General features: G+C 42.9%; 1 protein-coding gene across 1 annotated transcript in view; it reads left to right on the top strand.

Annotated features, from left to right (window-relative positions):
• Ccdc146 (coiled-coil domain containing 146) overlaps window positions 1-15,642 on the top strand; it is a 167,843-nt gene that overhangs the window by 83,402 nt on the left and 68,799 nt on the right. The window contains exons 3-4 of the mRNA XM_036181251.1: window positions 1,703-1,785; window positions 4,374-4,583. Coding sequence (XP_036037144.1) covers window positions 1,703-1,785; window positions 4,374-4,583 — 293 coding nt within the window. The remainder of the gene's footprint in view (window positions 1-1,702; window positions 1,786-4,373; window positions 4,584-15,642) is intronic.

Below are 15,642 nucleotides of genomic sequence, written 5' to 3'. Positions count from 1 at the left end.
ACTTTGGAAAAGAATGGCTATGAAAGACAATCAGGTAGGATCCCTGAGTGGGACCAGGAGAGGGAGAGCAAGAGGAAGAAGAGGCAAGTAAAAGGTTTTGTAGTCATCCAACTAAGAGATGGTATGACTTGGCCTAGTAGAATAAGGAAAGAGGAAAGTGGGTGGACTGAAAAACATAAATCTTTAGTTCTACTCTATGGTACTGAATTGTTAACATCTATAATTCAATCACCAAATTTCTCATTGTGTTATGGTTTTAACAAGATAAAGTTTTAGTGATTGATATTATATTATGGTATTTATTAACTAGTTATTCCTCTCTCAGAGAGTAAATCAGATATGTTTTATCAGAAATAAAGAAGAACAAGTAGAGCTTATGGAACCCCATGGAAGAGGGGGATGAAGGATTGTAGGAGCCAGAGGAGGGGAGGACACCAGGAGGACATGGCCACAGAATCAACTGAGCAGGGCGCACAGAGACTGAAGTGCAATCATGCGGCCTGCACAAGTCTATGCCGGGTCCTCTGCATCTCTGTTATGGTTGTTAGCTTGGAGTTTTTGTGGGACTCCCAACAGTGGGAGTGTTGCCAAAGCTGACTCTGTTGCCTGCTCTTGGGACCTTTCCTTCCACTGAGTTGCCTTGCCCAGCCTTGATGTGGGTTTGTGCCCAGTCTTGTTGCATCTTGTTATGTTTGGTGAGGAGCAGTGTATCTGGGGAAAAGGAGGGATGGAGGAAGGGGAGGCTGTGGTTGGGATGTATTGTATTGAGAGAATAATGAATAAAAAGACAGAGAAAGGAGAGGAAAGGAAAGGAAAGGGAGGAAGGAAGGAAGGAAGGAAGGAAAGAAGGAAGGAAGGAAGGAAGGAAGGAAGGGGAAATGGGGGAGGGAAAAGAAGGGGAGGGGCCTATCTGCAAGAATAGGAGAAAAGGTAACACTCAAGTGATTTATATGAGTTCACAGAAATTGTAAAAGAACATATGCTATTAGCTTTAACAAGAGAGTTTGTGGGATTACTACGTGAAAGCACAGTGAATGCATTTCTATTTTTTTTGTACTTGTTTATTTATTGTATGTGTATGTATTTATGAACATGCATATATAGACATTAAAAAACAGCTTGCAGGAAAAAAGGAACAAATGATACCCCATTATATACATAGTAAACTTTGCCTTCAAGGACATTAGGCAAGGGGTGTGACCTTGGATTATTTTTTAAACTGGACTACAGAAGTGTAAGTCCTGATGGCTTTAACCAAAACCCTGGAGAGGTTCTTTTGCTAAACTTTGGTTTCAGATGTTAGGGCATTTCTGAGAATGGAGTGACTGGTGGATGACCCTTTCTCAGAAGATGCACAGTGGTTATCTTCTCTTGACTTATAGGCAGCTGTCCTGGTAGTCCACTATTCAAAATGATTGCTTAGCCCAGAAATAATTTTTTAGAATAAGAAGATATTTAATTCTTTGTGTTTCTGGATAAAGAAATCATAGCCTAGAGAAGTTTTAAGACCTGTCCAAGAGCAAAGAGCTTACAAGAGGCAGACTGGGGCTACTGTGAATACCCAGAGGCTGACGAAAGTGACACACTGCTGCACATGTAACGTTCTAACGCTTAGCTGGAAGATTTTAGAAGAACACGTGAGACCTCCTCCATAGGCGTAAGGACAGTGACGGCTAACAGCATCCTACGTTCTCTTTACCAGTTGCATTCTATGGGAAAGCTTCCTGGGACCAGAATGGCAGAGTTGAAAGCCAAGTACACCTTGCTGCACGACATGGTGGTGAGGTATGCTATATGCCAGTGCGGAGACACCTTTTGTTATCTCTGTTTCCCACATATAATGAATGGGACTTCACTTTTGTTGCCTCCAAATGTGGAGTCTGAGGCAAGGATCAGAGTTCCGGTGGCTTTAGAGATGATTAGGGAAGACACTGAGTGAGTAGGGAAGTGATACTGAAGGTACAATCCAGATGGGGTGGAGTCATCTGTGGTTCATGCTGTGGGCAGCAGGGGCCCAGTCTTATGGATTTACTGACTATTTGGAACAATCTTATATTGGTGAAATTATTAAGGCCACTCCACGTAGTTAAAAGGGAGGTTTATTTTGTGGGGTAACTTACAAGTGAAGGGATAGGTACCAGGATCCAGGAAAGGTATGGCACAGTCCAGCGGTGTTCTCTGGAGAACTCTGCTGGGTCTACCTCCAGCGTCCAGCGTCCAGGAACCAAGAGAAGCCTCTCCTCTCCATCCTGGGTCTTCAGCTTCCTCCCTCAGCCCCGCCTTGTGGGAGTGACCATTACCGAAGCCTCAATGGGGGTTGGAACTTCCAGGCCAATGCTGGGATGGCTACCCACTACAAGTCTTAGCTCTGCCACCAAGAAGTGCCAAAGGCAGGGCATTTGCCTGCTAGTTTCCATCCCTCCTTAAGAATTACTCCTGGAGAAATTAGCTCTTGAACTTCCAGATGACAGGCATGTGCGCAGGGCCAGGAGTTCTCAGGCAGAGGGACCTGGGTGCTGATTTATGTGTGGTGACTATCAATTGGAGACACTCGGGAGAAGAGGGTTTGGTGGGACACTGAAGGCATGTGCATCCCTGCAGGACCCTCCCCAGCTGTCACTCAGAAGTACAGATTCGATAACAGCTCAGACTTGGACCTAAGACTTCCTTCCATCTCTACTGCTCACTTCCTCCTCCTATCCCTGCCTACTCTCTGCAGTTAAGTTCAGGCCAGCAGACCAGGTGTCCACAGAATAAGTGAGCAGCTTTGCTCAGGGTCTGTTTGTCACTGGGAATTGAAGCCATCTGAGGAACTCTTATCTACTCAGTAACAAATATCAGTGCTGTCTTCTGCTTCCGGGTTGTGCTGTGAAAGAGCCACTTCCCTTCTGCTGGTCTCACTTTAGCTCATCTCCACTCCTTGCTTCCTTCTCTACCCATTACAAACCCACCACTCTGTCTCAAGCCCACAGGGAAGCATGAAGAAGCAGACGCTATACTTTTGCTTTTGAGGCTGCAGGCAGGCAGGTGTGGGTTGGAGGTACTGAACTGATATTGATTGAGTTTTCCACGAAAACTACATCAGAAGTTAAACTCTCTTTTACTGACACTGTATGTCAAGAACATTTGTGTAAACTGCACTTACCTTCTGACTGGGAGCTAACTTCTGAACCTCCTCCTTTCTGTGCCAAAGAGCACTGTGGCCTGATCCAACACTGACAGCTCATGCCAGATGAACAGTGAGCTTGTTAACATACAAGAACACGAAGCATAAGAGAAGAACTCCCATTTCCATTCCTGGAAATTGGAGGTGTTCACACATCAGCATCACTCTGCTTGCTCTCTGGCCTCTACCATAGTTCCTGGAATGTATTGTGTTCCAATAAATGTGTGGCTGGATGCCACTGAACACATGACACAGTAAAGCCTGGGAACATGCGGGGAGCCAGTCACCTCATCTGAGACAGGCTTGACCGGGTTATGGGGTATCTTGGCAAATGAGCTAAAACCCAGAGGCTTTTCTTGGTAACAAAATGTCGTGAAGTACACACATGAGAGTGCTGGCTTTAAAACAGAAAATAGCAAATGCTTGCCTCTGAATTTAGGGTGGGAGTAACCAATGTGAGGGCATCTGGGACAGATAAGTCATGTCTAGTAGAAATTGAGTCAGTACTAGCTCGTAGCATGCATGAGTTCTAGAATATTCTTGGGGATATTTCAAGTACACTTTCTGTGTCTATCCAGATCTGCCTGTAGCAGAGGTATAACCACTTCACTAGACAGCCCACAGAATACAACTGGGGATGTAGGAATCCTCCTTTCTGTGATGTTTAAGTCTAGTTCTAGACAGGCATCAGGGTAGAATTTAAAACTGATTAATTAATGTCCATAATGTTATAGGAGAATTTTCCTGGTTTCCCAGGTGGTGGTTAGAGGTGTGCTTGATGTCTTAGGGGAGAAGATCTTGGTGTAGTCACATATAGAAAAGTAAAGACACCAAGAAAAATAGGTTGTTGGGGCTGTTGAGGGGCCTGCTTTCCTCTCTTCATTTCCCCTTCCTTGGAAGTCCTGGTCTTTCTTTAAAGTCAGAGGGGCTATCCTGTTCCCTTGGAATCATGTGCTTTCTCAGTTGTCCCCAGTGTCTGGACCTAGACACCTCTGGAGGTACTCATGACCAGGCCCTGCAGCTGGCTGAGTATATCCCGTCTCCCTGCTAGAGGGTGGGCAGCCTCATCCATTACAGCGCTGAGACTTGGCTCTGGAATGGGGTCCAGCTGTGACAAGCTCCCACCCTACCCCGAACCCTCTCAGGAATAAGGGGGGTCCTGAGAATTTGCACTCCCTCTCTGTCAATGTCTTTCCCTGTAACCTAGCACACAAGAGTCAGAGGTGCAGCTGCTGCAGAATGCCAAGAACTTCACCGAGCAGATCCAGCAGCAACTGGTCCGTCTGCAGCAAGCGGATGACTTCCCCAACGTCTTCTCCACAGAAGTCTGCAAACTGAGGGAGCAACTGCTTAAGTACCAGAATGAGTACGCTGCGGTGCAAGAAAGAGAGTACCACAACCAGTACAGGCTGAACAGGTGAGTTCCTAGCGCCCCGAGCTGGTTCTACAGTGGTGCGGCCCGCTGGGTGGGTTCCACAGCGGTGCAGGCTGACTAGATGAGTTCCACAGCGGTGCAGGCTGACTAGGTGAGTTCCACAGCGGTGCAGGCTGACTAGGTGAGTTCCACAGAGGTGCAGGCTGACTAGATGAGTTCCACAGCGGTGCAGGCTGACTAGGTGAGTTCCACAGCGGTGCAGGCTGACTAGGTGAGTTCCACAGTGGTGCAGGCTGACTAGGTGGGTTCCACAGTGGTGCAGGCTGACTAGGTGAGTTCCACAGAGGTGCAGGCTGACTAGGTGAGTTCCACAGAGGTGCAAGCTGACTAGGTGAGTTCCACAGTGGTGCAGGCTGACTAGGTGAGTTCCACAGTGGTGCAGGCTGACTAGATGAGTTCCACAGCGGTGCAGGCTGACTAGGTGAGTTCCACAGCGGTGCAGGCTGACTAGGTGAGTTCCACAGTGGTGCAGGCTGACTAGGTGAGTTCCACAGAGGTGCAGGCTGACTAGGTGAGTTCCACAGTGGTGCAGGCTGACTAGGTGAGTTCCACAGAGGTGCAAGCTGACTAGGTGAGTTCCACAGGGGTGCAGGCTGACTAGGTGAGTTCCACAGTGGTGCAGGCTGACTAGATGAGATCCCAGCACCCTGGAGAAGGTTTCACAGTGTTCTCTGTGATGCAGGCTGTTTGCACATGACGAGTTAAGTTGGGAAGGTGTTCAGGTACAAGGAGGATGACCTAATGACTACAAACCCCCTCCCAGTTTCCCCCTTGATTCCCAGCAGTAAAAGATCACACAAGTGCTGCAAAAATAAGTCTGGTGACAGAAATCCCTGTCACGTTTTCTGGGTGTCAGGGACTCCAGAGCTTTGGAGGCTGCTGCCAAAAAACACACTACACAGAGCAAGGATTTGGTGGCCTCTCCTGCTCCCCTGTTCTTCTCTGCTCTCTCTCTCATCCCCTCTCTTCTCTTCCTGTGGTTCCTGACAGCGCCACATTATGTGGCCTGGCGCCCAGGTCACATCTCCCTCACTTCTTTCTTCTAACACAGCGGGAACAGAAACGTGTGTTCAACCTTTGTCCTGTTACCAAAGAAAAAGTTTCACAGATTCTTTCTCTTATTCAGGACTAACTTAGTGAAGCCAAGCAGGTACTGGCAGGAGGGGAACCCATTTCCCTGTGTCTCCTGTTCCCTGTGGAGGTTCAGCATGTCCCTCTGTCTAGGGCTGCACATGACTGTAGTTTTGAGGTGTGCTGTGCTGTGCCTGGGTCCTGGGAAAAAGCCAAACCTGTCCTCCTCGACTCTGGAGGGCTTTGGCATTTTTAGCAGTATGTAGAATTCAGACAGTGCAAACATAATTCAACGACAAATGCCTGAGCGGCCTCCAGAAAACCGTGTGGCCCCTGGGTCTTGAGATCTTCCCTTGTGGCTTACTTTTTTCAGCTGAGGAATAGATAAAGAAGGCAGTTTAATGAAGAGAATTCTATTTAGAGAGAAGAAAAGTCAGGCAGCTTTTTCCATGTGTCTTTCCGTCGAAAGTCATTTCAGACTCTCCAGAGAGCTATAAAAAGAAAGAAAGCCTAACTATTTCTGTAAGCACTCGCTCTTTCAGCTGAAAACAATAATGAAATTAAAACAATTGGTGCTTGTTCATTAGTGTTGCAAATAGGAATTCGTGACATTTTGTTAAAGGGTACAAAGCACATAAGTCAGCTGATTTTTAAATTGTTTAAAATTTCCAAGTATTCCTGCCAAGAAAGAAGAAGGGACAGGGTGGGGTTGGGGGTGGGGGGAGAACTCTTGCCTTTTAGGTATAGACAGGCAAATTGTTCATCAAGCTCCGCAGGATAGGGAAGGGACAGTGTGTGGCGACTTACACCAAATGAGAGCAATCAAAAGCACGGGACACTTTACACTGAGCAGACTCCCTGTATCCTATCCTCAAATATCAAGAGCTCAGGAATTAATACACTCATTTTTATAAAAATTCATTTTGCTACCAAAGGGATTCATTGCCTTCACACATTTGATATTCCATGGTACAGAAATAAATCCACTCAGTGCTCTCAAGGGGAAAAGTAGGGATTTCCATCCACTGATAAAAATAAATGAAGCCAATGAGAGAAAGCTATTCATCCAAATATACAGACGATATTTGTCAGTACAGCACAGTAAACTCTCATTGTATCCAGTGCCTAAATAATAGAAGCCCAAGTTGTCGACGCCCTCCATCCTAGCGTCTTCGGGAACTTCTGAATCACTGGTGACCAGTAAGAACATCATCAAGTTCCTTTTAATTTGGCTGGTCTCCTATTTGCTGCTGCCATTGCTTCCCTCTCTCCCCCTCCTCCTCCCAGAGATCTGCCTCTGCCTTTCAGATAAAGTAAACTAAAGGCATGTGCCACTATACCCAGCAACTTCTGTTGTCACACAAAATAAGGTTTTTAATAGATGCTAATAGTCTGTAAAATTATTTGATTAGTTAACAACTAAATATGTGTTCCACAGTTTTAGTTAAGGGCTCATGCTCACTGATAATCTTTTGATAAATATACACCTCAAGAAGAAAATGTGGGACATATTTAAGTAAGCTAAGTAAATATAAATTAAATAATGAAGTAGTTAGATGCATACTCAAGGAACTTATTTTGTAACCAAGGAAGTCATTACTTTTCTGAAAGCTTTCTCTGATATAGGCTTTTCAATATTTTCTTCAGTCTTTGCCTTTTTGTGGTTTCCCTGTTTTCCACTAATTGCCAAGATTTGAGCAGCAAGTATATTGTGTCTCTTGGGCTAACTCTGACATATTCTGACAAACCTTGGTCAGCTGGGGAACAAGGCTTGGTTAGTGTCATCTGTCATGGTATGGACATGGAGAGTGGTGACACTCCTGCTGAGCATGTGCAGGCATGTCCTCGTTGACTCTTGGGGACTGGTTCTTCTTATCCCTGTTGCTACCCACATAGGCTTTTTACACATTTTCTGTTCTTGGTCCAACAAAGACATCAAAGTAGAAACCCAGGAATGAACCCATCAGTAAGAATGTGATACAGGAATGTTGGGGTGTCTTCCAGAGTGCTCGAGCCTCTTGGCTCTTTGGTGGGCTCAGCTCAGAAGTCAGGGTACCAGGAGTTCATGGCCACATGAACTTTCAATGTGTCAGCAGCCTGTGGGTTTTTGTCTCACAATTCAAAGATTAAATCCATAGATTCACAGGTGGGAACTTAAGAGGGACAGAGCAGAGCTCTTGTATAGCAGGAGGCTCCCAGGAACTAGGAGGCCATCAAGCTGCCAGTCTTGAGGCTTTTTAAAGGATTTATGCAGACCTGGGATGAGGTACATTCATGATCAGCTGGAAACCATGTTGATGTGATCCTGGCTGCCACCAACTGCTATGAGCAGGGAAGCTTCTTTTGTATCGATGGGAGACATTGTGTGCCAGCCTCCCTCTTCCCTCCCAAAAGGAAAAAGAAACAATCCAGACATGAAGCTACTGAAGAGAGTTCTTAAAAGTTCTGTTAATGATGATGAAGTGTAGCTCTTCACAGTTGATGGCTTCTGGCAGGGGTGGGGCAGGGAGATCTCAGTTTTCTTTAAGGGTCGGGCCACTGGGAGTTTGACCATGCTCCAGTGAGTGTATGGGCAACACAAATTGGACTTGGTGTTTTTTTTTTTTTTTTTTTTTTTTTTTGAGGGTTGGATGGGTGCAAGGATGGGAGGGTGGGCTTGGAAGGAACGGGAAGCAAGTGTGATCAGGGTACATTGTATGAAATCCCCAAATAATTAATAAAAATACTATGTTTGGAAATTTTTTTTTAAAGTACCTTATACCATACAAACAAAACAAAATAAAACAAAAACATTTGGTTTCAAAGTTAGTCTAAGCCCTGGCTGCATGCTAGACTGACCCAAGGATTCCCTCAAGATCAACCAGTTTGTGCTTGAACACCCCAAGGCCTGGCCTCTCACAGAGACCCACTCCAGCTTTGGAAAACCCATACACTGAGATGATTATGGGACCAGTTCAGAAACCTACTTTCCCACTCAGGCCCACCATCCTTCCATGGGTGATTCCCTCACTCACCAGCTGCACTGTTGGGCTCCCTACGCTGTCTCTGAGCTTACACTCCTTAGGACCACAAACCTCCATGGCATGGTTTCTGTTAGGGCTGTGTTGATTCTGAATGAGCTTTAATCCTAAAGAGCTTTGATGCTGAAGCCTCCTGCAGTGGAGAAGCTGAGAAAAAAAATCAGATTGAAATTTGAATATGAGTGTAAAAGGTTAAGAGTTAGTATATACCATAATGTATGGCATATATTGTCACACCAAAGAAAGCTTTGTCCTAGCAATGCCATGGAAGAATGAAAATCTAGAAAGAGAAGGACAGATGAAATATAATTTTTCAACATTGTGACATTATTTATAAATATGAAAATTTAGACACTTCTGAATTTTTGAAAAATGGTATAGTCTTTTAGCATATTGCATTTCAGAGGTGCCTGGCACCAGAAAGCTCTGGAGTCCCTGACTGGACTTGGGAAAGAATACTTATCTCCATTTCTTCATTTGTACAATAAACATAAAACCATTATAGCAAGACTGTGGAGTGTAGAAATGTATGTGAAGATTCCTGCACATAGTAGACCCAGTGTGTGGTAATTAATATTTAGAATTATTTTATTGTATTACTTAATCCCAATAGAAAGCCTTGAAAATAATTATTCAATTACTAGTTGTGGGATCTGTTTAGCAACTAGGAAAGCATTATAGTAACTTATATAAAAATAAACTCAGCCATGCCTACATAGTTAATATAATTTTACTAAGGGTATATGGAAAAATGAAATGACCATCCATGGTGTGAGACATTAAGGTTATGATCTTTGAGATTAGAAGCATATACTTCTATTTTTGTTATTTATTATATTTGTGTTTTAATTTTACACATCAGCCATGGGTTCCCCTGTCCTCTCCCCTCCTGCCCCTGTCCCCCACTTCCCCCCCTCCCTTCCCCTCCATTCCCATCTCCTCCAGGGCCAAGACTCCCCTGGGGATTCATTTAAACCTGGTGGATTCAGTACAGGCAGGTCCAGTCCCCTCCTTCCAGGCTGAGCAAAGTGTCCCTGTGTAAGCCCCAGGTTCCAAACAGCCAGCTCATGCACTAAGGACAGGTCCTGGTCCCACAGCCTGAGTGCCTCCCAAACAGTTCAAGCTATTCAATTGTCTCACTTATCCAGAGGGCCTGATCCAGCTGGGGGCTCCACAGCCTTTAGTTCATAATTCATGTGCTTCCATTTGTTTAGCTATTTGTCCCTGTGCTTTTCCAATCTTGGTCTCAACAATTCACAATCTTACAGTCCCTCCTTTTTCTCGACAATTGGACACCTGGAGCTCCACCTGGGGCCTGGCTGAGGATCTCTGCATCCACTTCCATCAGTTATTGGATGAGAGTTCTAGCACGACAGAGTGTTTGGCAATCCAGATCACCAGACTAGGTCAGTTCGGGCTTTCTCTCGACCATTGCCAGTAGTCTACAGTAGAGGTATCTTTGTGGATTTCTGGGGACCTCTCTAGCACTTTGCTTCTTTCTGTTCTCATGTGGTCATCATTTATCATTGTCTGTTATTCCTTGTTCTCCCTTTCTGTTCTTGATCCAGCTGGGATCTCCTGCTCCCCTAAGCTCTCTTTCCCTCGAACCTTGCCCTTCATTACCCCCACTCTCGCCCAGGTTGTTCATGTAGATCTCATCCATTTTTTTGTCATTGGGTGATCCCTGGGTCTTTCTTAGGGTCCTGTTTTCTAGGGAGCCTCTCTGGAGTTATAAGTAGCAGTCTGGTCATCTTTGTTTTACATCTAGTATCCTCCTATGAGTGAATACATACCATGTTTGTCTTTCTGAGTCTGGGTTACCTCACTCAGGATGATTTTTTTTCTAGATCCATCCATTTGCCTGCAAACCTCATGATGTCATTGTTTTTCTCTGCTGAGTAGTACTCCATTGTGTATATGTAACATATTTTCTTTATCCATTCTTCAGTTGAAGGGCACCTAGGTTGTTTCCAGGTTCTGGCTATTACAAACAATGCTGATAACATGGCTGAGCTAATGCCCTTGTGGTTGAGCATTCCTTGGGTATATGCCCAAGAGTGCTACAGCTGGGTCTTGGGGGAGATGGATTCCCAATTTTCTAAGGAAGCGCCATATTGATTTCCAAAGTGGCTGTACAAGTTTGCATTCCCACCAGCAGTGGAGGAGAGTTCCCCTTGCTCCACATCCTCTCCAGCATAAGCTGTCTTCAGTGTTTTTGATCTTAGCCATTCTGACAGGTGTAAGGTGGTATCTCAGAGTCATTTTGATTTGCATTTCCCAGATGATTAGGGATGTTGAGCAATTCCTTAAATGTCTTTCAGCCATTTGAACTTCCTCTGTGGAGAATTCTCTGTTTAGTTCTATAACCCATTTCTTAATTGGACTATTGGGCATTTTGATGTCTATTTTCTTGAGTTCTTTATATATTCTGGATATCAGCCCTCTGTCAGATGTGGGGATGGTGAAGACCTTTTCCCATTCTGTAGGCTGTTGCTTTGTCTTGTTGACCGTGTCCTTTGCTCTACAAAAGCTTCTCAGTTTCAACAGGTCCCATCGGTTGATTGTTTCTCTCAGTGTCTGTGCTACTGGTGTTATATTTAGAAAGTGATTTCTGATGCCAATGTGTTCAAGACTACTTCCTACTTTCTCTTCTATCAGGTTCAGAGTAACTAGATTTATGTTGAGGTCTTTGATGCACTTGGACTTATGTTTTGTGCATGGTGACAGACATGGATCTATTTGCAGCCTTCTACACATTGACATCCAGTTATGCCAGCACCATTTGTTGAAGATGCTTTCTTTTTTCCATTGTACATTTTTGGCTTCTTTGTCAAAAATTATATGTTCATAGGTGTGCAGGTTAATGTCAGGATCTTCAATTCGATTCCATTGGTGTACATGTTGGTTTTTATGCCAGTACCCAACCTGCTTTTATTATGGTAGCTCTATAGTAGAGCTTGAGTTCAGGGGTCATGATGCCTCCAGAGGTTGTTTTATTGTAGAGGATTCTTTTGGCTATCCTGGGTTTTTTGTTTTTCCATATGAAGTTGAGTATTATTCTTTCCAGGTTTGTGAAGAATTGTGTTGGTAATTTGATGGGGATTGTGTTGAATCTGTAGATTGCTTTTGGTAAGTCGCCATTTTTACTATGTTAATCCTGCCTATCCATGAGCATGGGAGATCTTTCCATTTTCTGACATCTTCTTCAATTTCTTTTTTGAGGGACTTAAAGTTCTGATCATATAGGTCCTTCACATGCTTAGTTAGAGTAACCCCAAGGTATTTTATATCATTTGTGGCTATTGTAAAGGGTGATGTATCTCTGATTTCCTTCTCAGCCTGTTTGTGTATTGTATATAGGAGGGCTACTGATTTTTTTTTTTTAGTTGATCTTGTATCCTGCTATGTTGCTGAAGGTGTTTATAAGCTGTATCAGTTCCTTAGTTGAATTTTTGGGGTCACTCATGTATACTATCATGTCATCTGCAAATAGGGAAAGCCTGACTTCTTCCTTTCCAATATGTATCCCCTTAATCTCCTTATGTTGTCTTACAGCTCTGGCTAGAACTTCAAGTACTATATTGAATAAGTATGGGGAGAGGGAACAGCCTTTCCTTGTTCCTGATTTTAATGGTATTGCTTTGAGTTTCTCTCCATTTAATTTGATGTTGGCTGTTGGCTTGCTGTAGATTGCCTTTATTATGTTTAGGTGTGTTCCCTGTATTCCTGATCGCTCCAAAACCTTTAACATGAAGGGGTGTTGGATTTTGTCAAATGCCTTTTATTCGTCTAATGAGATGATCATGTGGTTTTTTTTCTTTGAGTTTGTTTATATAGTGTATTACATTGACGGACTTTCATATGTTGAACCACCCTTGCATTCCAGGGATGAAGCCTACTTGATCATAATGGATAATTGTTTGGATGTGTTCTTGGAGTCTGTTTGCCAGTTTTTATTGAGTATTTTTGCATCATTGTTCATGAGGGAGATCGGTCTGTAGTTCTCTTTCTTTGTTGCATCTTTGTTTGGTTTAGGAATCAGGGTAATTGTAGCCTCATAGAAGGAGTTTGGTAATATTCCTTCTGATTCTACTGTGTGGAACAATTTAAAGAGTATTGGTATTAAGTCTTCTTTGAAGATCTGGTAGAATTCTGCACTGAAACCATCTGGTCCTGGGTTTTTTGGTTTTTTTTTTGTTTTTTTTTTTTTTTTTTTTGGTTGGGAGATTTTTAATGACTTATTCTATTTCCTTAGGGGTTATTGGACTATTTAAATGGTTTATCTGGTCTTGATTTAACTTAGGTATGTGGTACCTACCCAGAAAATTATCCATTTCTTTTAGATTTTTCAGTTTTGTGGAGTAGAGGTTTTTGAAGTATGACCTGATAATTCTCTGGATTTCCTCATTGTCTGTTGTTATGTCCCCCTTTTATTTCTGATTTTGTTAATTTGGATGCTCTCTCTCTCTGTCTTTTGGTTAGTTTGGATAAGGGCTTGTCTATCTTGTTGATCTTCTCAAAGAACCAACTCTTGGTTTCATTAATCCTTTGTTCTCTTTATTTCTATTGTATTGATTTCAGCTCTCAATTTGATAATTTCCTGGCATCTGTTCCTCCTGGGAGACTTTGCTTTTTCCTGTTCAAGAGCTTTCAGGTGTGCTGTCAAGTCACTAGTGTGAGATTTCTCCAACTTCTTTATGTGGGCATTTAGTGCTATGAATTTCCCTCTTAGCACTGCTTTCATAGTGTCCCATAAGTTTGGGTATGTGGTGTATTCATTTTCATTGATCTCTTGGAAGTCTTTAATTTCTTTCTTTATTTCTTCCTTAACCCATTGGTTGAGCATTATTCAGTTTCCATGAGATTGTATGATTTTTGTAGTTTTTTTGTTGTTGTTGAAATGTAACTTTAAACCATGGTGGTCCGATAGAACACAGGAGGTTATTCCAATTGTTTTGTATCTGTTGAGATTTGCTTTGTGGCCAAGTATGTGGTCAATTTTAGAGAAGGTTCCATGGGGTGCTGAGAAGAAGGTATATTGTTTTTCTTTCAGGTGGAATGTTCTGTAGATACCGATTAAGTCCATTTGAGTCATAACATCAGTTAAGACCATTATTTCTCTGTTAAGTTTCAATTTGGCCGATCTGTCCAGAGGTGAAAGTGGGGTGTTGAAGTCTCCCACTATTAATGTGTGGGATTTTATATGTGATTTAAGCTTTAGTAATGTTTCTTTTATATATGTGGGTGCCCTTGTGTTTGGGGCATAAATGTTCAGAATTGAGACTTCATCTTGGTGGATCTTTCCTGCAATGAGTATGTAATGTCCTTCATCATCTCTTTTGATTGATTTTAGTTTGAAGTCTATTTTGCTGGATATTAGGATGGCTACACCAGCTTGCTTCTTAAGCCCATTTGATTAGAAAGACTTTTCCCAGCCTTTTATTCTTAGGAAGTGTCTATCTTTGAATCTGAGGTGTGTTTCTTGTATGCAGCAGAGAGATGGGTCCTGTTTTCATATCCATTCTGTTAGTCTGTGTCTTTTTATAGCTGAATTATGCCCATTGATATTAAGGGATATTAATGACCAGTGATTGTTCGTTCCTATTATTATTTTTATTTTTTGGTGGTAGTGTGTGTGTACTTCTCTTCTTTGGGGTTTACTATTGCCTGTGTCTTCACGGGTCTATCTGCTGTCCTTAGGTTGGAATTTTCCTTCTAGTGCTTTCTGTAGTGCTGGGTTTGTGGATAAGTATTGTTTAAATCTGGTTTTGTCTTGGAAGGTCTTGTTCACTCCATCTATGACAATTGAAAGTTTTGCTGGGTATATTAGTCTAGGCTGGCATCCATGGTCTCTTAGTGTCTGCATTATATCTGAACAGGTCCTTCTGCCTTTCAAAGCCTCCATTGAGAAATCGGGTGTTATTCTGATGGGTTTGCCTTTATAAGTCACTTGGCCCTTTTCCTTTGCTGCTCTTAATATTCCTTCTTTATTCTATACGTTTAGTTGTTTAATTATTATGTGGTGAGGGGACTTTTTTTGGGGGGTCTAGTCTGTTTGGTGTTCTATAGGCTTCTTGTATCTTCATAGGCATTTCCTTCTTTAAGTTGGGAAAGTTTTCTTCTATGATCTTGTTAAATATATTTTCTGTGCCTTTGAGTTGGTATTCTTCTCCTTCTTCTATCCCTATTATTCGTAGGTTTGGTCTTTTCATGGTGTCCCAAATTTCTTGGACATTTTGGGTCATGACTTTGTTGGATTTAGTGTTTTCTTTGACTGATGAATCTATTTCTTCTAACGTATCTTCAACACCAGAGATCCTCTCTTCCATCTCTTGCATTCTGTTGGTTATACTTGCATCTGAAGTTCCTATTTGTTTACTCAGATTTTCTATTTCCAGCATTCTTTCTGCTAGTGTCTTCTTCATTTTTTCTATTCTATTTCCCTCTTCAGGTCTTGGACTGTTTCCCTTGTCTGTTTCATTGCTTTTTCAAGATTTTCTTTCAGGGACTTATTGTTTCCTTCTGCTTTATTTGTCCGTTCCTCTAGTTTTTTATAGCGTTCTTCCCATTTTTTGTTTGTCTGTTCTTCTACTTTATTTTTGATTTCGTCTATATAAGCCTCTAGCTTCTTCATGATGTTACTTATAAGGTTGTTTTCTTCTGCTTCTTCCATTCCGTGATGTTCAGGTCTAGCTGTTGGAGAAAGGCTAGGTTCTGGTGATGCTGTATTGCTCTCTATTTTGTTGTATGTACTTCTGCTTTGACGTCTTCCCATCTCCTTGTGGATTCATTTTTGGTCTTATCAGTGTACTTGGTCCAGACAGAGCTGACAGATTTAGGGATCCTCTCTCTGGTCCAGATGGAAGCTCTGGGCCGGATGGGAGCTCTGGTCCAGATGAGAGTGCTTGCTGGATAGGAGCTGGGGGGCTGGACTCTGTGTCTCAGGAAGT

This window comes from Onychomys torridus, chromosome 3, assembly GCF_903995425.1.
Source record: "Onychomys torridus chromosome 3, mOncTor1.1, whole genome shotgun sequence".
Classification (NCBI taxonomy): Eukaryota; Metazoa; Chordata; class Mammalia; order Rodentia; family Cricetidae; genus Onychomys; species Onychomys torridus.
This window is presented reverse-complemented; position numbering and strand designations above follow the sequence as displayed.